The 18,083-nt window shown below is 39.9% G+C and overlaps 1 protein-coding gene across 6 annotated transcripts in view; it reads right to left on the minus strand.

Moving 5' to 3' along the window:
• The window catches only part of COL4A4 (collagen type IV alpha 4 chain), a 135,501-nt gene that overhangs the window by 49,868 nt on the left and 67,550 nt on the right, over positions 1-18,083 (minus strand). For all 6 annotated transcript variants that reach the window (XM_082464605.1, XM_082464606.1, XM_082464608.1 and 3 more), the window contains exons 20-24: positions 17,339-17,503; positions 14,230-14,319; positions 13,073-13,236; positions 2,243-2,315; positions 1,190-1,296 (exon numbers count right to left, since the gene is read on the minus strand). In XM_082464605.1, the coding sequence (XP_082320731.1) occupies positions 1,190-1,296; positions 2,243-2,315; positions 13,073-13,236; positions 14,230-14,319; positions 17,339-17,503 (599 nt within the window). The remainder of the gene's footprint in view (positions 1-1,189; positions 1,297-2,242; positions 2,316-13,072; positions 13,237-14,229; positions 14,320-17,338; positions 17,504-18,083) is intronic.

Below are 18,083 nucleotides of genomic sequence, written 5' to 3' on the forward strand. Positions count from 1 at the left end.
TATTATTAGTTGTTAATCTCTTACAGTGCCTAATTTATAAATTAAACTCTATCATAGGTATGTATCATAGGTATGTATGGGGTCGGGTACTATCCACGGTTTCAGGCATCCACTTGCGGTCTTGCACCATATCTCCTGTGGATAAGGGGGGGACCACTGTAGTTTCTTAAGAGGAAGAATGAATGAAACAGGGATTACCAAATCTAAAGCAGAGAAGATTATTTATATACTCAATATCCGCTGAAAGACCAGAAAGCTATAAATACCATCTAACCCAACTTCCAAACTTCCGTCTCTTATTCACATGTATTTTATCAGATAGGATTCCTATAAAATCAGAACATGGTCCTTCCTTTTTTACAGCACTTTCAATGGCAGGCTGCATGATCTGGTGGAAATAGCATGTACTTGAAATAAGAAAGACTGGGTTTCCCTTCCTGTTTAGCCTACTTGATAGATAGTTGACCTTGAGTAACATACCCTAGGCCTCCATCTCCTTACTGTAAACTCTCAAAGATAATTATTCCTCAGAAGACAACAGTTACGAGTAAAACATCTAGCTCAGTTTGTGTGGCATTGCAAGCATTCAAAAATACCTCATATGCCAAGATATTTTAAGTTCCTGATTATGTCTCATAGTCTTTTCTTATGAACTTCATCAGCTACATGTGGTCTCCACCCAAAACATGTCTGAAAAATGCAGAATTATCATTTATCAGTGGGACCTTCCAACAGCCAATACGTCTATCCAGTGGATCTGCACTAGTTCATCCTTTCTCGCTTGCCACTTCCCCTCATGTGCTTCTTCATCAGAGAACAGAACTGAAGGTAATTATCAGGACCTGTGTGCTAGCCTCCACCCTACAGAGTCAAGTGAACACACCTGAAACCAGTGGGGGCTTTGTAGAGACAAGGGCCCCAGAAGGAAATAAGCACCACGAGAATAATATAAAGACTAGGGACAGAAAGTCTGGCTATGATGAACTGCCACTCAGGATTTTAGACCATCTGCAAAAAGCCATACCTTTTATAACAGCCATCTTTTTGTGGTAGTGAATCAAAGGTGACTCTGATTTACAGCACGTTGACACTTTACTGTTCAGCTTTTTTAAACTGAGAAGGGGAAAACAGATGCTTTGTGACCATGTAAGAGAGTGAAACTCTATAGCAGGAGAAGAATGATACACACCAGCGGTCCTGGGTCCCCTTTTTCTCCAGCATATCCATCTTGACCGTGTTGTCCCTGCTGCCCTGGAAATCCTGGGGGCCCATCAGGACCTCTTTCTCCTTTGTGCCCTGGTAACAAAGGTCGAAAGAGTCAAGCCCTTCTCAGCAATGGATGAAGTAGAAGGAAACAAAGGACTAAAGATAAAGGCAATGCCCATGACTCTGGGCTGGTAGAGGTTCCTCTGAGTGTCTCAGTTGACTAAAGTCACACGAAGACAATCATGCAAAAGTCAAAGGGGAGATTGACAATTGCCAAACCCAATGAATCTCTTATTTGGGAAATGTTTCTTTTCCTGTTCTGACAAGGAGGTTGTGTGTGGAGGTGCCAATCCCCACAGCATCTTCCTCTGCTTGTGTGACACCAAACACGGTATGCCATCCCCTGGCCATAGTGAGTGGGGGAATGGTCCATGGTTGGGCCCATGCCCCAGGCTAATCCAGTCCTTCCTGGACCTTGTTTTTCAAACTGGAGCAGAAAGAGGTAGAGCTCTCTTTCACCTCTGGCTGTAAGAACTTGGAGCTACCTGGGGGCACGTACCCATAGCCCAGAGAAAACCAGACGGGAGAAAATGCAGACAGTGCAAAGAAAGATGCGAAATGCCGAGACAGCCTTCTCATGCAGTCGTCCCAGTGCAAACCATACACCTAACCTTTCAAATTTTGTTTAAGTCAATAAATTACTTCTCTAAAAACACTACTTCAAGCTGGGTTTTTGTCGCTTACAACCAAAATATTCTTGATTAATACAGGATACTATAATGCAGTGAATAAATGCTAGGCAAATCAAAGGAGATCTTGTTTCAAACCCAATTCACAACAATGAGGATTTGAGCACAGGATTTAGGCTCAACATTCACACGACTCCGAAGGGCAGGGAGTATTTTTTTTAAGCAATCTCAACAATCCCAAATCTTATTATAGAATTGATCTGCGGTCACAGGAGAAATTAATGCAAGAGAATGGTTCATACATCATTCATAAAATGGCAGGGAGCTAAGTGATTGATTATGCTCACCTTTCACTCTTGATACAACCAGGTCACCTTTTTCTCCTTTGCTGCCAGGTGGTCCTGAGGTACCAGGTTTTCCCTTGGTAAAAAATACGAGGAAAAAATCAGTTTAACTGTGATGGGTCAAAAGTTATTTGTATACATCTAACCTCTCTCTTCTTTCCTTCTAAATCACCTGCTCTAGATCCTAGTTTGGTACTGTTGATGTCATTCTCTTCCCCACCTTCCAAGGGGGGTCCTGCCTTACAAAACTGAGGTTCTTGAGCTGCACGTGAAAGCTGGTGGAATCTGAATAACGTCTGTGCCTGAGTCAACAGAAATGTATCACTGTCAGTTTCTTGGTTTTGGCAATGTACTACGGTTCTGTAAGATATTCATTGGGGGAAGCCGGGTGAAGTGTACATGGGACCTCTGGGTATGATTGTGCAACTTCTTGTGAGTCATAACATAAAAATTTATCTCAAAATAATTTATAATTAAAAAATTTAACTATCTTGAGTGTTGTAATGTAGAATTGGGAGGAAAGGAGGGGAGAGTTTAACCACAACAGCTGGCACTAGAGCAGAACACAGAGGTTTAGGAATGAATGTGATGAAAAACACTGCGATATTGTAGGACACTGATGAGCAAGAGGAGGCAATCTTTCTGTAATCCATGTATTTCCTCTGTATGGCAAGTAAACAACTAATTTTGGCCAATGGGCTCATCATCTTTTAACTTCAACACTTGCCCTGAGACTGGACTATTTCAGTCATGGTTTTGTGTTACACATTATTAAATAGTAAGCCATATCAAAAATCTGTAATCCTACCTTTGGTATATTAGAATGACCAAGCATTACGGTAAACACAGTTATAGAAGCACTGTACATAGCTTAAGGTCACTTATCTGGTGACCTCAATGATCAAGAAACATAGACAAGAATTTGGAAGGAGGTAAAAATGACTGAGCAGACCACTTGCTTTGCTTGCATAGATGCCACTTTGTCTTTTTTTCATACAATCTTAACAGCATGGTCAAGCAAGCATAATTATCTTTTTAACTGGCCTCTATTAGTTCATGAGCAGTGAACTACAAAGGGGGGTAGAGGTACAAGTAGAGAAAGGACGATGGCAGCATCAAACAATAAGAGCAAAGAAAAAGCCTAAAATGTATACAACAGGTATCAAAACTAAAGTGGACAAAATGTTTGGGAGCCATTTAATGTAGAGAAAATACAGCTCCACACACTACTCAATACTCCCATTCAGAGCACCACCTAAATGAGCTCCAGAGACGGGTGCGAACCTCGGTTATCAGCGCGGACACCAGAGACGGGTATGAGATGCTAAGGCTGCTGCTGCAGCCACCAAGAAGCCTGTGTGCGAGCACAGGTCACTCTCCACACCGCCCCTCCCGGGAGCCGGTGCAGCCCGCCACTGCCAGGCTCCCGTGATCCGGGGACAACTTCCCCGGGAGAACACACGGCGCGCCTCGGGCTGCTGCAACGTCACGCCAGCCTCTGCTGCCGCAGGCTCGCCCCGCATCCGTACCCCTCCCTCTCCCTGACCTGAGTGAGCCAGAGCCCCCAAATCAGCTGCTCCTTTAACCCCCTCATGTCTGAGCGGGGAACAGATGCCAGAGGGCAACCTACACGCAGAGGACGGGCAAAATCCAAAGTTGAACCCCAGGAGCTGTGCAAACAAAGAAGAGAAGGGGAAATCTCTCCCAGCAGCCTCAGGAGCAGCAGATTAAATCTCCACAATCATCTCTGGAATACCAGAATAGACAACGAATCAACCCAAAATTGAGGCAGTGGACTTTGGGAGCAAGTGTAGACTTGGGGTTTGTTTTCTGCATCTAATTTGTTTCTGGTTTTATGTTTATCTTAGTTTAGTATTTAGAGCTTATTATCATTGCTGGATTTGTTTATTGATTTGTTTGCTCTCTTCCTTTTTTTAATTTATATATATATATATATATTTTTTCCTTTCTCTCTTTTTGTGAGGGTGTAAGTGTATGCTTCTTTGTGTGATTTTGTCTGTATAGCTTTGCTTTTACCATTTGTCCTAGGGTTCTGTCCGTCCGTTTTTTTTTCTTAGTATAGTTTTGAGTGCTTGTTATCATTGGTGGATTTGTTTCTTAGTTTGGTTGCTCTCTTCTTTCTTTCTTTCTTTTTTTATTACTTTTTAATTTTTTTATTTTTAATAATTTTTTAATTTAATAACTTTATTTATTTATTTATTTATTTTATTTATTTTTTTCTCACTTTTCTTCTGAGCCAAGTGGCTGACAGGGTCTTGGTGCTCCAGCCAGGTGTCAGGCTTGAGCCTCTGAGGTGGGAGAGCTGAGTTCAGGACATTGGTCCACCAGAGACCTTCCAGCCCTACATAATATCAAATGGCAAAAGCTCTCCCAGAGATCTCCATCCCAACACTAAGACCCAACTCCACTGGACAACCAGAAAGTTACAGAGCTATGCCAAACAACTAGCAAGATAGGAACACAACACCACCTATTAGCAGAGAGGATGCCTAAAATCATAATAAGTTCACAGACACCCCAAAACACACCACCAGATGCTGTCCGGCCCACCAGAAAGACAAGATCCAGCCTCATCCACCAGAACACAGGCACCAGTCCCCTCCACCAGGAAGCCTACACAACCCACTGAACCAACCTTAGCCACTGGAGGCAGACACCAAAAACAACGGGAACTACAAACTTGCAGCCTGCGCAAAGGAGAACCCAAACACAGTAAGTTAAGCAAAATTCAAAGACAGAGAAACACACAGCAGATGAAGGAGCAAGGTAAAAACCCACTAGACCAAACAAATGAAGAGGAAATAGGCAGTCTACCTGAAAAAGAATTCAGAGTAATGATAGTAAAGATATCCAAATTCTTGGAAATAGAATGGAGAAAATACAAGAAACGTTTAACAAGGACACAGAAGAACTAAAGAGCAAACAAACAATGATGAACAGCACAATAAATGAAATTAAAAATTCTCTAGAAGGAATCAATAGCAGAATAAGTGAGGCAGAAGAATGGATAAGTGACCTGGAAGATAAAATAGTGGAAATAACTACTGTAGAGTAGAATAAAGAAAAAAGAATGAAAAGAATTGAGGACAGTCACAGAGACCTCTGGGACAACATTAAACACACCAACATTCGAATTATAGGGGTCCCAGAAGAAGAAGGGAAAAAAAGGGACTGAGAAAATATTTGAAGAGATGATAGCTGAAAACTTCCCTAATATGGGAAAGGAAAGAGTCAATCAAGTCCAGGAAGCGCAGAGAGTCCCATACAGGATAAATCCAAGGAGAAACACGCCAAGATATATATTAACCAAACTATCAAAAATTAAATACAATGAAAAAATATTAAAAGCAGCAAGGGAAAAGCAACAAATAACATACAAGGGAACCCCCATAAGGTTAACAGCTGATTTTTCAGCAGAAGCTCTGAAAGCCAGAAGGGAGTGGCAGGACATATTTAAAGTGATGAAAGGGGAAAACCTACAACCAAGATTACTCTACCCAGCAAGGTTCTCATTCACATTCGATGGAGAAATTAAAAGCTTTACAGACAAGCAAAAGCTAAGAGAATTCAGCACTACCAAACCAGCTTTACAACAAATGCTAAAGGAACTTCTCTAGGCAGGAAACACAAGAGAAGGAAAAGACCTACAATAACAAACCCAAAACAATTAAGGAACATACATATCGATAATTACCTTAAATGTAAATGGATTAAATGCTCCACCAAAAGACAAAGACTGGCTGAATGGATACAAAAACAAGACCCGTATATATGCTGTCTACAAGAGACCCACTTCAGACCTAGCAACACATACAGACTGAAAGTGAGGGGATGGAAAAAGATATTCCATGCAAATGGAAATCAAAAGAAAGCTGGAGTAGCAATTCTCATATCAGACAAAATAGACTTTAAAATAAAGACTATTACAAGAGACAAAGAAGGACACTACATAATGATCAAGGGATCAATCCAAGAAGAAGATATAACAACTGTAAATATTTATGCAACGAACATAGGAGCACCTTAATACATAAGGCACATGCTAACAGCCATAAAAGGGGAAATCAACAGTAACACAATCATTGTAGGGGACTTTAACACCCCACTTTCACCAATGAACAGATTATCCAAAATGAAAATAAATAAGGAAACACAAGCTTTAAATGATACATTAAAAAAGTGGACTTAATTGATATTTATAGGACGTCCCATCCAAAAACAACAGAATACACTTTCTTCTCAAGTGCGCATGGAACATTCTCCAGGATAGATCATATCTTGGGTAACAAATCAAGCTTTGGTAAATTTAAGAAAATTGAAATCATATCAAGTATCATTTCCAACCACAACATTATGAGACTAGATATCGATTACAGGAAAGAAATCCGTAAAAAAATACAAACACATGGAGGCTAAACAATACACTACTAAATAACCAAGAGATCACTGAAGAAATCAAAGAAGAAATTAAAAAATACTTAGAAACAAATGACAATGAAAACACGATGAATGAAAACCTATGGGATGCAGCAAAAGCAGTTCTAAGAGGGAAGCTTATAGCAATAGAATGGTACCTCAAGAAACAAGAAATATCTCAAATAAACAAAATAACCTTACACCTAAAGCAATTAGAGAAAGAAGAACAAAATATCCCCAAAGTAAGCAGAAGGAAAGAAATCATAAAGATCACATCAGAAATAAATGAAAAAGAAGTGAAGGAAACAACAGGAAAGATCAATAAAGCTAAAAGCTGGTTCTTTGAGAAGATAAAATTGATAAACCATTAGCCAGACTCATCAAGAAAAAAAGGGAGAAGACTCAAATCAGTAAAATTAGAAAGGAAAAAGGAGAAGTAACAACTGACAATGCAGAAATACAAAGGATCATGAGATATTACTACAAGCAACAATATGCCAATAAAATGGACAACCTGGAAGAAATGGACAAATTCTTAGAAAAGCACAACCTTCTGAGACTGAACCAGGAAGAAACAGAAAATATAAACAGACCAATCACAAGCACTGAAATTGAAACTGTGATTACAAATCTTCCAACAAACAAAAGGCCAGGACCAGATGGTTTCACAGGTGAATTCTATCAAATATTTAGAGAAGAGCTAACACCTGTCCTTGTCAAACTCTTCCAAAATATAGCAGAGGGAGGAACACTCTCCAACTCATTCTACAAGGCCACCATCACCCTGATAACAAAACCAGAAAAAGATGTCACAAAAAAAGAAAACTGCAGGCCAATATTACTGATGAACATAGATGCAAAAATCCTCAACAAAATGCTAGCAAACAGAATCCAACAGCACATTAAAAGGATCATACACCATGATCAAGTGGGGTTTATCCCAAGAATGCAAGGATTCTTCAATATACGCAAGTCAATCAATGTGACACACCATATTAACAAATTGAAGGAGAAAAGCCATATGATCATCTCAATAGATTCAGAAAAAACTTTTGACAAAATTCAACACCCATTCATGATAAAAACCTTCCAGAATATAGACAAAGAAGGAACTTACCTCAACATAATAAAGGCCATATATGACAAACCCACAGCCAGCATCTTTCTCAGTGGTGAAAAACTGAAACCATTTCCTCTAAAATCAGGAACTAGACACGGTTACTATTATTCAACATAGTTTTGGAAGTTTTAGCCACAGCAATCAGAGAAGAAAAAGAAATAAAAGGAATCCAAATCAGAAAAGAAGTAAAACTGTCACTGTTTGCAGATGACATGATACTATACATAGAGAATCCTAAAGATGCTACCAGAAAACTACTAGAGCTAATCAATGAATTTGCTAAAGTAGCAGGATACAAAATTATGCACAGAAATCTCCTGCATTCCTATACACTAATGATGAAAAATCTGAAAGAGAAATTAAGGAAACACTCCCATTTACCATTGCAACTAAAAGAATAAAATATCTAGGAATAAACCTACCTAAGAAGACAAAAGGCCTTTATGCAGAAAACTACAAGACACTGATGAAAGAAATTAAAGATGATACAAACAGATGGAGAGATATACCATGTTCTTGGACTGGAAGAATCAACATTGTGAAAATGACTATACTACCCAAAGCAATCTACAGATTCAATGCAATCCCTATCAAACTACCAATGGCATTTTTCACAGAACTAGAACAAAAATTTTACAATTTGTATGGAAACACAAAAGACCCTGAATAGCCAAAGCAATCTTGAGAAAGAAAAACGGAGCTGGAGGAATCAGGCTCCCTGACTTCAGGTGATACTACAAAGCTACAGTAATCAAGACAGTATGGTACTGGCACAAAAACAGAAATATAGATCAATGGAACAGGATAGAAATCCCAGAGATAAACCCACGCACATATGGTCACCCTATCTTTGAAGGAGGCAAGAATATACAATAGAGAAAAGACAGCCTCTTCAATAAGTGGTGTTGGGAAAACTGGACAGCTACATGTAAAAGAATGAAATTAGAACACTCCCTAACACCATGCACAAAAATAAACTCAAATTGGATTAAAGACCTAAATGTAAGACCAGACACTATAAAACTCTTAGAGGAAAACATAAGCAAAACACTCTATGACATAAATCACAGCAAAATCCTTTTTGCCCCACCTCCTAGAGAAATGGAAATAAAAACAAAAATAAACAAATGGGACCTAATGAAACTTAAAAGATTTTGCACAGCAAAGGAAAACATAAACAAGACAAAAAGACAACCCTCAGAATGGGAAAAAATATTTGCAAACCAAGCAATTGACAAAGGATTAATCTCCAAAATATACAAGCACCTCATGCAGCTCAATATCAAAAAAACAAACAACCCAATCTAAAAATGGGCAGAAGACCTAAACAGACATTTCTCCAAAGAAGATATACAGATTGCCAACAAACACATGAAAGGATGCTCAACATCACTAATCATTAGAGAAAGGCAAATCAAAACTACAATGAGGTATCACCTCACACCATTCAGAATGGCCATTATCAAAAAATCTACAAACATTAAATGCTGGAGAGAGTGTGGAGAAAAGGGAACCCTCTTGCACTGTTGGTGGGCATGTAAATTGATACAGCCACTATGGAGAACAGTATGGAGTTTCCTTAAAAAACTAAATATAGAACTACCATATGACCCAGCAATCCCACTACTGGGCATACACCCTGAGAAAACCATAATTCAAAAAGAGTCATGTACCACAATGTTCATTGCAGTTCTATTTACAATAGCCAAGACATGGAAGGAATCTAAGTGTCCATCAACAGATGAATGGATAAAGAAGATGTGGCACATATATACGATGGAATATTACTCATCCATAAAAAAAAATCAAATTGAGTTATTTGTAGTGACGTGGATGGACCTAGAGACTATCATACAGAGTGAAGTAAGTCAGAAAGAGAAAAACAAATACCGTATGCTAACACATATATATGGAATCTAAGAAAAAAAAAAGTTTCTGAAGAACCTAGGGGCAGGACAGGAATAAAGAGGCAGATGTAGAGAATGGACCTGAGGACACGGGGAGGGGGAAGGGTAAGCTGGGACGAAGTAAGCGAGTGGCATGGACATATATGTACACTACCAAATGTGAAATAGATAGCTAGTGGGAAGCAGCCACATAGCACAGGGAGATCAGCTCAGTGCTTTGTGTCCAGCTAGAGGGGTGGGATAAGGAGGGTGGGAGGGAGACGCAAGAGGGAGGGGATATGGGGATATATGTATACGTATAGCTGATTCACTTTGTTATACAGCAGAAACTAACACACCATTGTAAAGCAATTATACTCCAATAAAGAGGTTAAAAAAAAATACACAACAACAAAATCTCAGCAGCCACAAGAAGTCTTCTCTGCCGGGCATGTACTAGTTATTTTATACACAGTCTAGATCAGGGACTTCAACCGTAGATGCCTACTGGGGGGCCATGCTCTTCCAAAAAGCAGGCGAGAGGGCATGGTGGAGACTCGAGCCCCCAGACCTCCTCAGCTTCCGGCAGTGGTGGGGATCCATTGACCTGTGCTAATGAGCTTCCAATTTCTCAAGGTGAGCCGTAAACATATTAATAATACAAAAACAAACACTGTGAGGACAAAATGAAACACGCTGGAGGTTCAGATTTAGTCCATGGCAGTTTGTGACCTTTGGTTTGCGCTGCAACTCCTCAGGGGCAGTGACCCTGGCCATCTGGTTCACTGGTGTGTACTTTGTAGCTCTCAGAATATACTGTTGAATTGAATTCTTACCAACAAACTTGTAGAACAGGTGTTGCTATATCCATCTTACAGGAACACCACAGAGCTCACAAATGTCAGAGTTGGGATTTGAAGCTTGGTCCGTGTGCTCCTAAGCCCTACGCCTTGCAGTAGAGCATCGTGGTGGCAAACCCCCATCCTGGGAACTGCTCTCAGGCTAAGGCAATGAATACAAGGCTTTGGTCCAACCACAGGAAAAATTGCAAAGAACTTAAACCTACTTTTCTGTTTTCTACTTTCCCACATATCTGTGGCTTCTGGGGCCAGGGACCAGCAGAGAGAGATGTACGGCGGAGTGAGAGCAGCCAAGAATGCTTGTCTGTGGGTCCTTCAAGCTCTCTCTTTCTGTCCATCCCTCCCTCCCTCCTTTCCTTTCCTGTGCCCCATGGTATGAACTTGGTCCCTAACTATGATCACAGTGAGATGAATTTAGTACAGAGAAGTCATATGGACAGAATCATACACAGAACAGAGACATCAGAAATACGGCCAGTTTAATGCAACATTGTAAATCAACTATACTTTAATTTAAGATAAAAATTTTTTTAAATTAAGAGGTAAGCCCTGGAGCAACTGAATTACATAAACCTCCGCCAGGATAACCCTGGCTGAACTAGTAATCCACACTCCAAGATGTTAGCTCTGAGAAGCAACTCAATGTGAAGGAAGAAAAATATTTTAGAGCCAATAAAACCTTCATTATGAAGATTAAGTAACAACATAAAAAAATAACTATGGGACTTCCCTGGTGGCGCAGTGGTTAACAATCCACCTGCCAGTGTAGGGGACACAGGTTCCAGCCCTGGTCTGGGAAGATCCCACATGCCGCGGAGCAACTAAGCCCGTGCGCCACAACGACTGAGCCTGAGCTCTAGAGCCCGCGAGCCACAACTACTGAGCCTGCGTGCTGCAACTACTGAAGCCCACGTGCTTAGAGCCCATGCTCCACAACAAGAGATGCCGCCACAATGAGAAGCCCGTGCACCGCAACGAAGAGTACCCCCGCTCGCGGCAACTAGAGAAAGCCCATTCACAGCAACGAAGACCCAACGCAGCCAAAAATAAGTTTAAAAAAAGATTGTTTCAAAAAATAAAAAATTTAAAAATGACTATAAAAAGTTGAATTAAAGAAGCAGACAATAAAATGCAGCCTATTTAATATTGATAATTACAATTATGTTTATTCAACATACGCATATTAAGGACCTAACTTCTGGTTGAGTTGACAAGCTTGGTGCAGGAAGAGCTTAACCATCACCCTCACTTAAGGCTCTGAGACTGGAACCTTATTTTCATGAGATTTCCTGGGGACAATGGAAAAGAGTGCACAGGGGCTGATGGTTAGGCTCCTGGCCACCCCAGGATTAAGCCCCGGTAATAAGGGCTGTCTCCAGCCTCCAGGGGACTGCCCCCGGGGGCAGTGATTTTATTCTGAGGGACCGCTCTGCCTCAGCCCGAGTCACTTGGAATGGTCCCTTGGAATGGTCAGCAAGTAGAAGTCACCGCGAGATCTCATGCATCCTCTGGCACGAAATATCACGTAAACTCTGACGAAGCCAATACCTACAGCTCCACCCGATCTCTCATCTGGATCCTTCACTTGAATATCATCCCACAGCCTACTTGAGACCTCCACCTGCTTGTCTAATCGGCACCCCAAACTTAAAATGTGCCCGACAGCACTGCTTCCTTTCCTACCCCCCACGCCTGCTCCTCACACTGTCTGCCCATCTTGGCTCCATCCTTTACTTCTCTGCTTTTCATATCCCACATCCAGCCTCACAGCCAGTCTGCTGGCCCTATGGTCAAAATATACCCAGAATCTGACCACTTCCCGTCACACCCAACAGTAATAGGTACACTTGTCCGCCATCATATTTCACCAGGATTACTGCAGCAATAGCCCAGTTAAATCTCCCTACTTCTTCCCTTGTCTCCTCTGGTCTGTTCGTAACAAAGCTACCTGAGTGATCCAATTAAAACTACTGTCAGACTCCTCTCTCCTTAAAACTCTCCACTGGCTGCTCCAGGTCATCCAGAATACAAGCTCGAAGCCAACCCACCTACAACGCTCCATGCTCTGCAACCCCTCCTAACCTCCAGCCATTTGACTTCATGTCTGCCCTGTCCCTCACTCTCTCCACGCAAGCCACACCAGATGGTGACGGCCTTTATTGCCATTGGCCATCCTCTATATTCACCCGTCTATCTGTTATATGGTGTATGTCCTCCCAACAGAGTAGAGGCCCCAGGAGGGCAGAGATAGTGTTCTGGTCCCTGCTGTATCCCCAGCACCTGGAATAGTACCTGGAACATAGTAGGTGCTCAATAAATATTAGTTGACTGAACAAATGAATGAATGATGAATGAATGAATGAATGAATGAATAAATGAAAGGATAGAGATGATTTTTTGTCATGAATATACTTATAGATTCAAGACATACAATATATATATCACTATAAATTGGAGAGAGGTACAATTGAATTCTATCTCTATCAGTCTCTTTTAACTAGAAAGATTGATACTGGGGAGAGTTACTTACTGGTGGCCCTGGAGATCCTCTGGCACCAGGAAGGCCTGGGTAACCTTTTTCTCCAAGCCGCCCAGGGAGTCCCAAGTCTCCTTTACTCCCTTGCCTCCCAGGAAGTCCTGGAGGGCCAGGTGGGCCTGAGGGACAAGGCTGGCAGGCACAGAGCCCTGTGCTTCCTAGACAGAGGATAAAAGGCAGCTTTGTCAAATTTCCTGAATGAAATCCCAATAAAGTCTTTACTATACAAAACCAATAGTGCGAATAAGAACAAAAAGTGTCTGATGTGCACAATTCTTATCACAGACAACTGATAACATGTGATGTGGAGAGCACAGGGCATGACCTGGGGGTAGCTATGGTCTATGTGGGTGGACATATCATTTCCAGAAAAATGGGGTGTTCTGTGTCTTAATAAACTCAAACTGACAAAATCTAGGGGAAAAGCCGATGTCTGATTCTACGGAAGAAACTTTGAAAATAAGAAAGTTTCTAATTTTTAAAAGTTTAGAAGTCTCTTATTTGGTTCCTACTAAAAAAAAAAGGCTCTTAATTTGGTTCCTGCTGAAAAAACAACAACAACAACAAAATTGGTTAGAGCATAAACTCTGGGCATTTAAAGAATCCAAACAATATGTTAAGAGGGATTATTGATTGTATTGCATGTTACAGCTACTAATTCACTACAATGCATTTTCTAATCATCAGGACCTTTAGTTTAAAAAAATGCCTTTAGGATAGTCAAACTCCTCAGCTCTCATACCCACCTGACTCAGTTGGTCAAAAAGGCACCAAACAATTTAGGGTGTAGAAACATAGAGCTATAGGGATTTGATGAGTCTGGGAAAGATGGGACCCACAGAGAGAAACCAAAGTAAAGATCAATACTGTCCTATCTCTGCTTTTTTCAAGGAATTGAGAGGATCCTGTTGAAAAAGTCATCACTTTGAGGCAAATTTCATGGCAGGTAAGTGTCTCCTTTATACTGTAAGATATGGATTTGACTTTTTGGTAAGTTCTAATCACCTCACAAGCACACAGTGAGTTAAGTACTCACAGGGGTAACTAAGGTGAGTGAAAAATCTAAATGAAATGCCACATTGTACATTTCATAATGCCTCCCGATCCTCCATATGTTGTTTTCTAGAAATTCTACTTTGATGCATACTTGCCTTTTTCTCCTTTTGAGCCTCTTCTTCCTGGAGGACCCACTTTGCCTTTTATTCCTTGTGGTCCAGGAGGCCCAGCACTACAATATACAACTTTCCAGTGGAAAAGGGGGCGGGCAGAGAGAATCACACAATTTTTGTGAACATCTGATATAGAACATCTGATATAGATCTGATATAGAACAAGTAGAGCTTGGTGTGTTCGCATTCACACCATCCCCTCAACACCATTCTTTCTTCCATTCCTTTCTTATGATTCTTTCTCTCTGCTATAAGAATAGGTATACAAATAGACCATACAATTGTCACAGCAAGCTTCTGTTACCATAACCATTGATAACACTATCCCTAATCTCAGCCCTAATTTAGTGGGTTGCAGAGCAAAGTAGTGGATAATAAAACAAACAAATATACCAAAACAAAACAAATAAACAAAAAACTAAAAGTAAGTATATGGCAAATATATTTTTCCCCTTCAATTATCAATAATTACCTAATAAAGAAAGCATAAAGCAGAGTTTGTAAAAGCAAAAATTCAGAGACATCTGATTAAAAATGATGGATAAAATGCAATAAGTTCCTTGTCTCCCCAGTATACCCAAATACCAGTAAGATAACAGACAGTAAAAGAATATTATAAAAAGGTATAATCTTTCAAGACAAAGAAAAAGAGAAACAAAAGCAAAAAAAAAAAGTAAAAAGATTTAGCAGACCTTAAAAAGCTGAATTCCAAGCAGGCTGTGGGGAAAGCAGAAAAAGAACACAATTTACCTAGGAAATCTCTTCCAAAGTTCAAGAATTGGTACCTCTGAAGTAGAATGACAGTGAGACCCCAAACAGGATGATTGGTCAAAGAAGCAGCTAAATAGTAAGAACACCTTCTCAAAAACTGCAGCAGGAAAAAACAAACCCCCTCAAAATTGGAGGAAACAGACAATGCAGTAAGAAGAAATCTTTAAAATAAACTATATAGTTTAAAAAGCAGACAAGGGAAGGCATTTCATTCCCAAAACAGAAACAGGCTGCTGCAAAAAGAAACATTAAAAGGCAACAACAAAAAAGAGAGAGAGAGAGAGAAAACAACAGCAACGACAAAATCCTCAGAAATTTTAAAAAAATGGTTATGAAAGCAGAAATTTAAAAATTCAGGAGCAGACTTGGAAGATGGAGTTGAGGAAGTCTACCAGAAAGCGTTACAGAAAAATAAAAAGGTGAAAAATAATAGAGTGAAGATTTGAAAAGCAGACATGTAGGATTGATTCTCTAACAGACAAATATATTGAGTCCAGAAATAGAAAACAGGGGGAAAAAAGGAGGACAAAATATCTTCAAAGAAATACTTCAAGGGCTTCCTTGGCAGTGCAGTGGTTAAGAATCCGCCTGCCAATGCAGGGGACAGGGGTTCGAGCCCTGGTCTGGGAAGAACCCACATGCCACGGAGCAACTAAGCCTGTGTGCCACAACTACTGAGCCTGAGCTCTAGAGCCCGCGAGCCACAACTACTGAGCCCGCGAGCCACAACTACTGAAGCCCACGTGCCTAGAACCCGTGATCCAAAACAAGAGAAGCCACCTCAATGAGAAGCCTGTGCACCACAATGAAGAGTAGCCCCCGCTCGCTGCAACTAGAGAAAGTCCGAATGCAGCAATGAAGACCCAACACAGCCAAAAATAAATGAATAAAATAAATGCATTAAAAAAAAAAAGAAATACTTCAAGAAATTTTTCCAGAAATGAAGGATTTGTGTTAAATTGCTCCTAGTGCCTGCAAAGGTACCCACATAGAGGTAAATCACAGTGAAATTTAAGGACATTGAAAACAAAGGAGAATTCCTATTAGCCTTCAATAAGAAATGAGATTTTAAACAAAGAATCAAGTATCTAAAGGTTACTGGACTTCTCAGTAACAGCACTAAAAAGCAATGGAAAATGCCTTCAAAAACCTGGAGGAAAAATTATTCCAATCTAGAATTTTATATTCAACCAAACTATCAATCAAATTCCACAGTAGAATAAAGGTATTTCAAACAGTGAAGATACTCCAAATATACACATTTTCTCACAAAGTATAATGAGTAAACCATTAGAAGAAATATATGAGTTGTGGAAACAAAGGGACCCAGAGAGACAGAGAGTCAGAGAGACAGAGACAGACAGAGAGATAGAGACAGAGAATTCCTAGGATAATGGTGAAGGAAGATCTCCAGGCAGTGTCTCAGCATCAGCTTTTAAAATTGCAACCTGACCTAATTTAAACAGGTCAAAAAGCGCCAGATGAGATTTATTCAAAGAGATAATACTAGTAATGAGTTAAAATGTATGATTAAGAGATGTATACAATTCCAGATGGTTTGAGGTTGAATTAGCAATAAGTATATTGAAAACCAAGCAAACACACAAAGATATGACAATTATTACCAAACTGTTATGCTGGGAAAGTAGTATCATATACTATTATATGGCTAAACTGGTGAATAGCATTTATATAACCCTTCTGTGTAAACACTGCATATTTATTTAACTAAAATTATGACGATAACTATTTGATAGGTTGTAGGAGTGGAAAATGGCACATGTGTAGTGGGTGGGGAAGAGGTGAATTCACCCGCTACAGAGGCAAGTCAATAGTTAATGCACAAACTGAAAAATTAAGAAATAAGTATTCAACAACTATGTTGAGTGGCAATATGGAGGCCAATACCAAGAGATCCAGCTAATTGTGGGGAAAATATTGTCCCTGAGGAGGAAGGAATAGGAGAAGGGGTTGCCTGGGATGGCAGTTTTTTCACAAAAGGCTTTGTAGAGCTGTTTGACTCTTAAGCCAGGTCCATACATAACTCTATAAAAATGACAACTACATTTAAAAAACAAAAATTGTGTTAATTTACAACATTCTATCATCATACTTAAATTCCCATCCAAATATTTTCACATAATTTAAGTGACGTGGTAGTCCAACATCAGTTTACTTTTTTGTATTATTGATACTACTAACTTGGCTTATGAAATATTAGATCACTTTCTTAAAATATGGAAAGTCACATTTTCTGAATGATACTGCAAATATCAAATGCAACATAAATGCTAGTGAATGTGAATGAAGAGCACTTTACCATCTGATCCTGGAGGTCCTGGCAACCCTGGCACTCCAGGCAAGCCGGGTGGTCCCTGGTTGCCTGGTTTTCCTGGAGCAGAATCAGCTCTCCCAGGAACGCCAGCTGCCCCTGGAAATCCTGGATGACCAGAAAACCCTCGTGGCCCAGGGGGTCCCATCATGCCTCCAAGAGAAATCAAGAATGAAAACCACACATACTCTCAGATTATATTTTTCTGTAGAAGAAATCAAAATCAATACATTCTTCTTAGGCTGTGGAATTTTTTTAAGGAAAAAAAATGTAGTTAAAAAATAACTGAATATCCCAGCCGTCAGAATGCCTCACCTCCTTTGAAAGCACACAAGTGGTAATAAAGGTTTAGGGAATCAGATTTCCTTACCTTTTTGTCTATTCTTTAGGATTATTGGAAAAGAAATATATATTATTTAATTAAAATTATTTTTAAAAATTTCCACTTTGATAACTGGATAAAAAATAACCTGAGTAAACACATTAGCACATATAGTGAATTAAAATATGGGCTCACAGACAGACAAATACTGTATGATATCACTTACATGTGGAATTTTAAAAATACAACAACTAGTGAAAATTACAAAAAAGAAGCACATTCACAGATATAGAGAACAAACTAGTGGTTACTAGTGGGGAGAGAGAAGGGGGAGGGGCAAAATAAGGGTAGGAGATTAAGAGGTACAAACTATTACGTATAAAATAAGCTATAAGGACATACTGTAAAACA

The sequence above is a fragment of the Balaenoptera physalus genome, assembly GCF_965194825.1.
Source record: "Balaenoptera physalus genome assembly, chromosome: 6".
Lineage (NCBI taxonomy): Eukaryota > Metazoa > Chordata > Mammalia > Artiodactyla > Balaenopteridae > Balaenoptera > Balaenoptera physalus.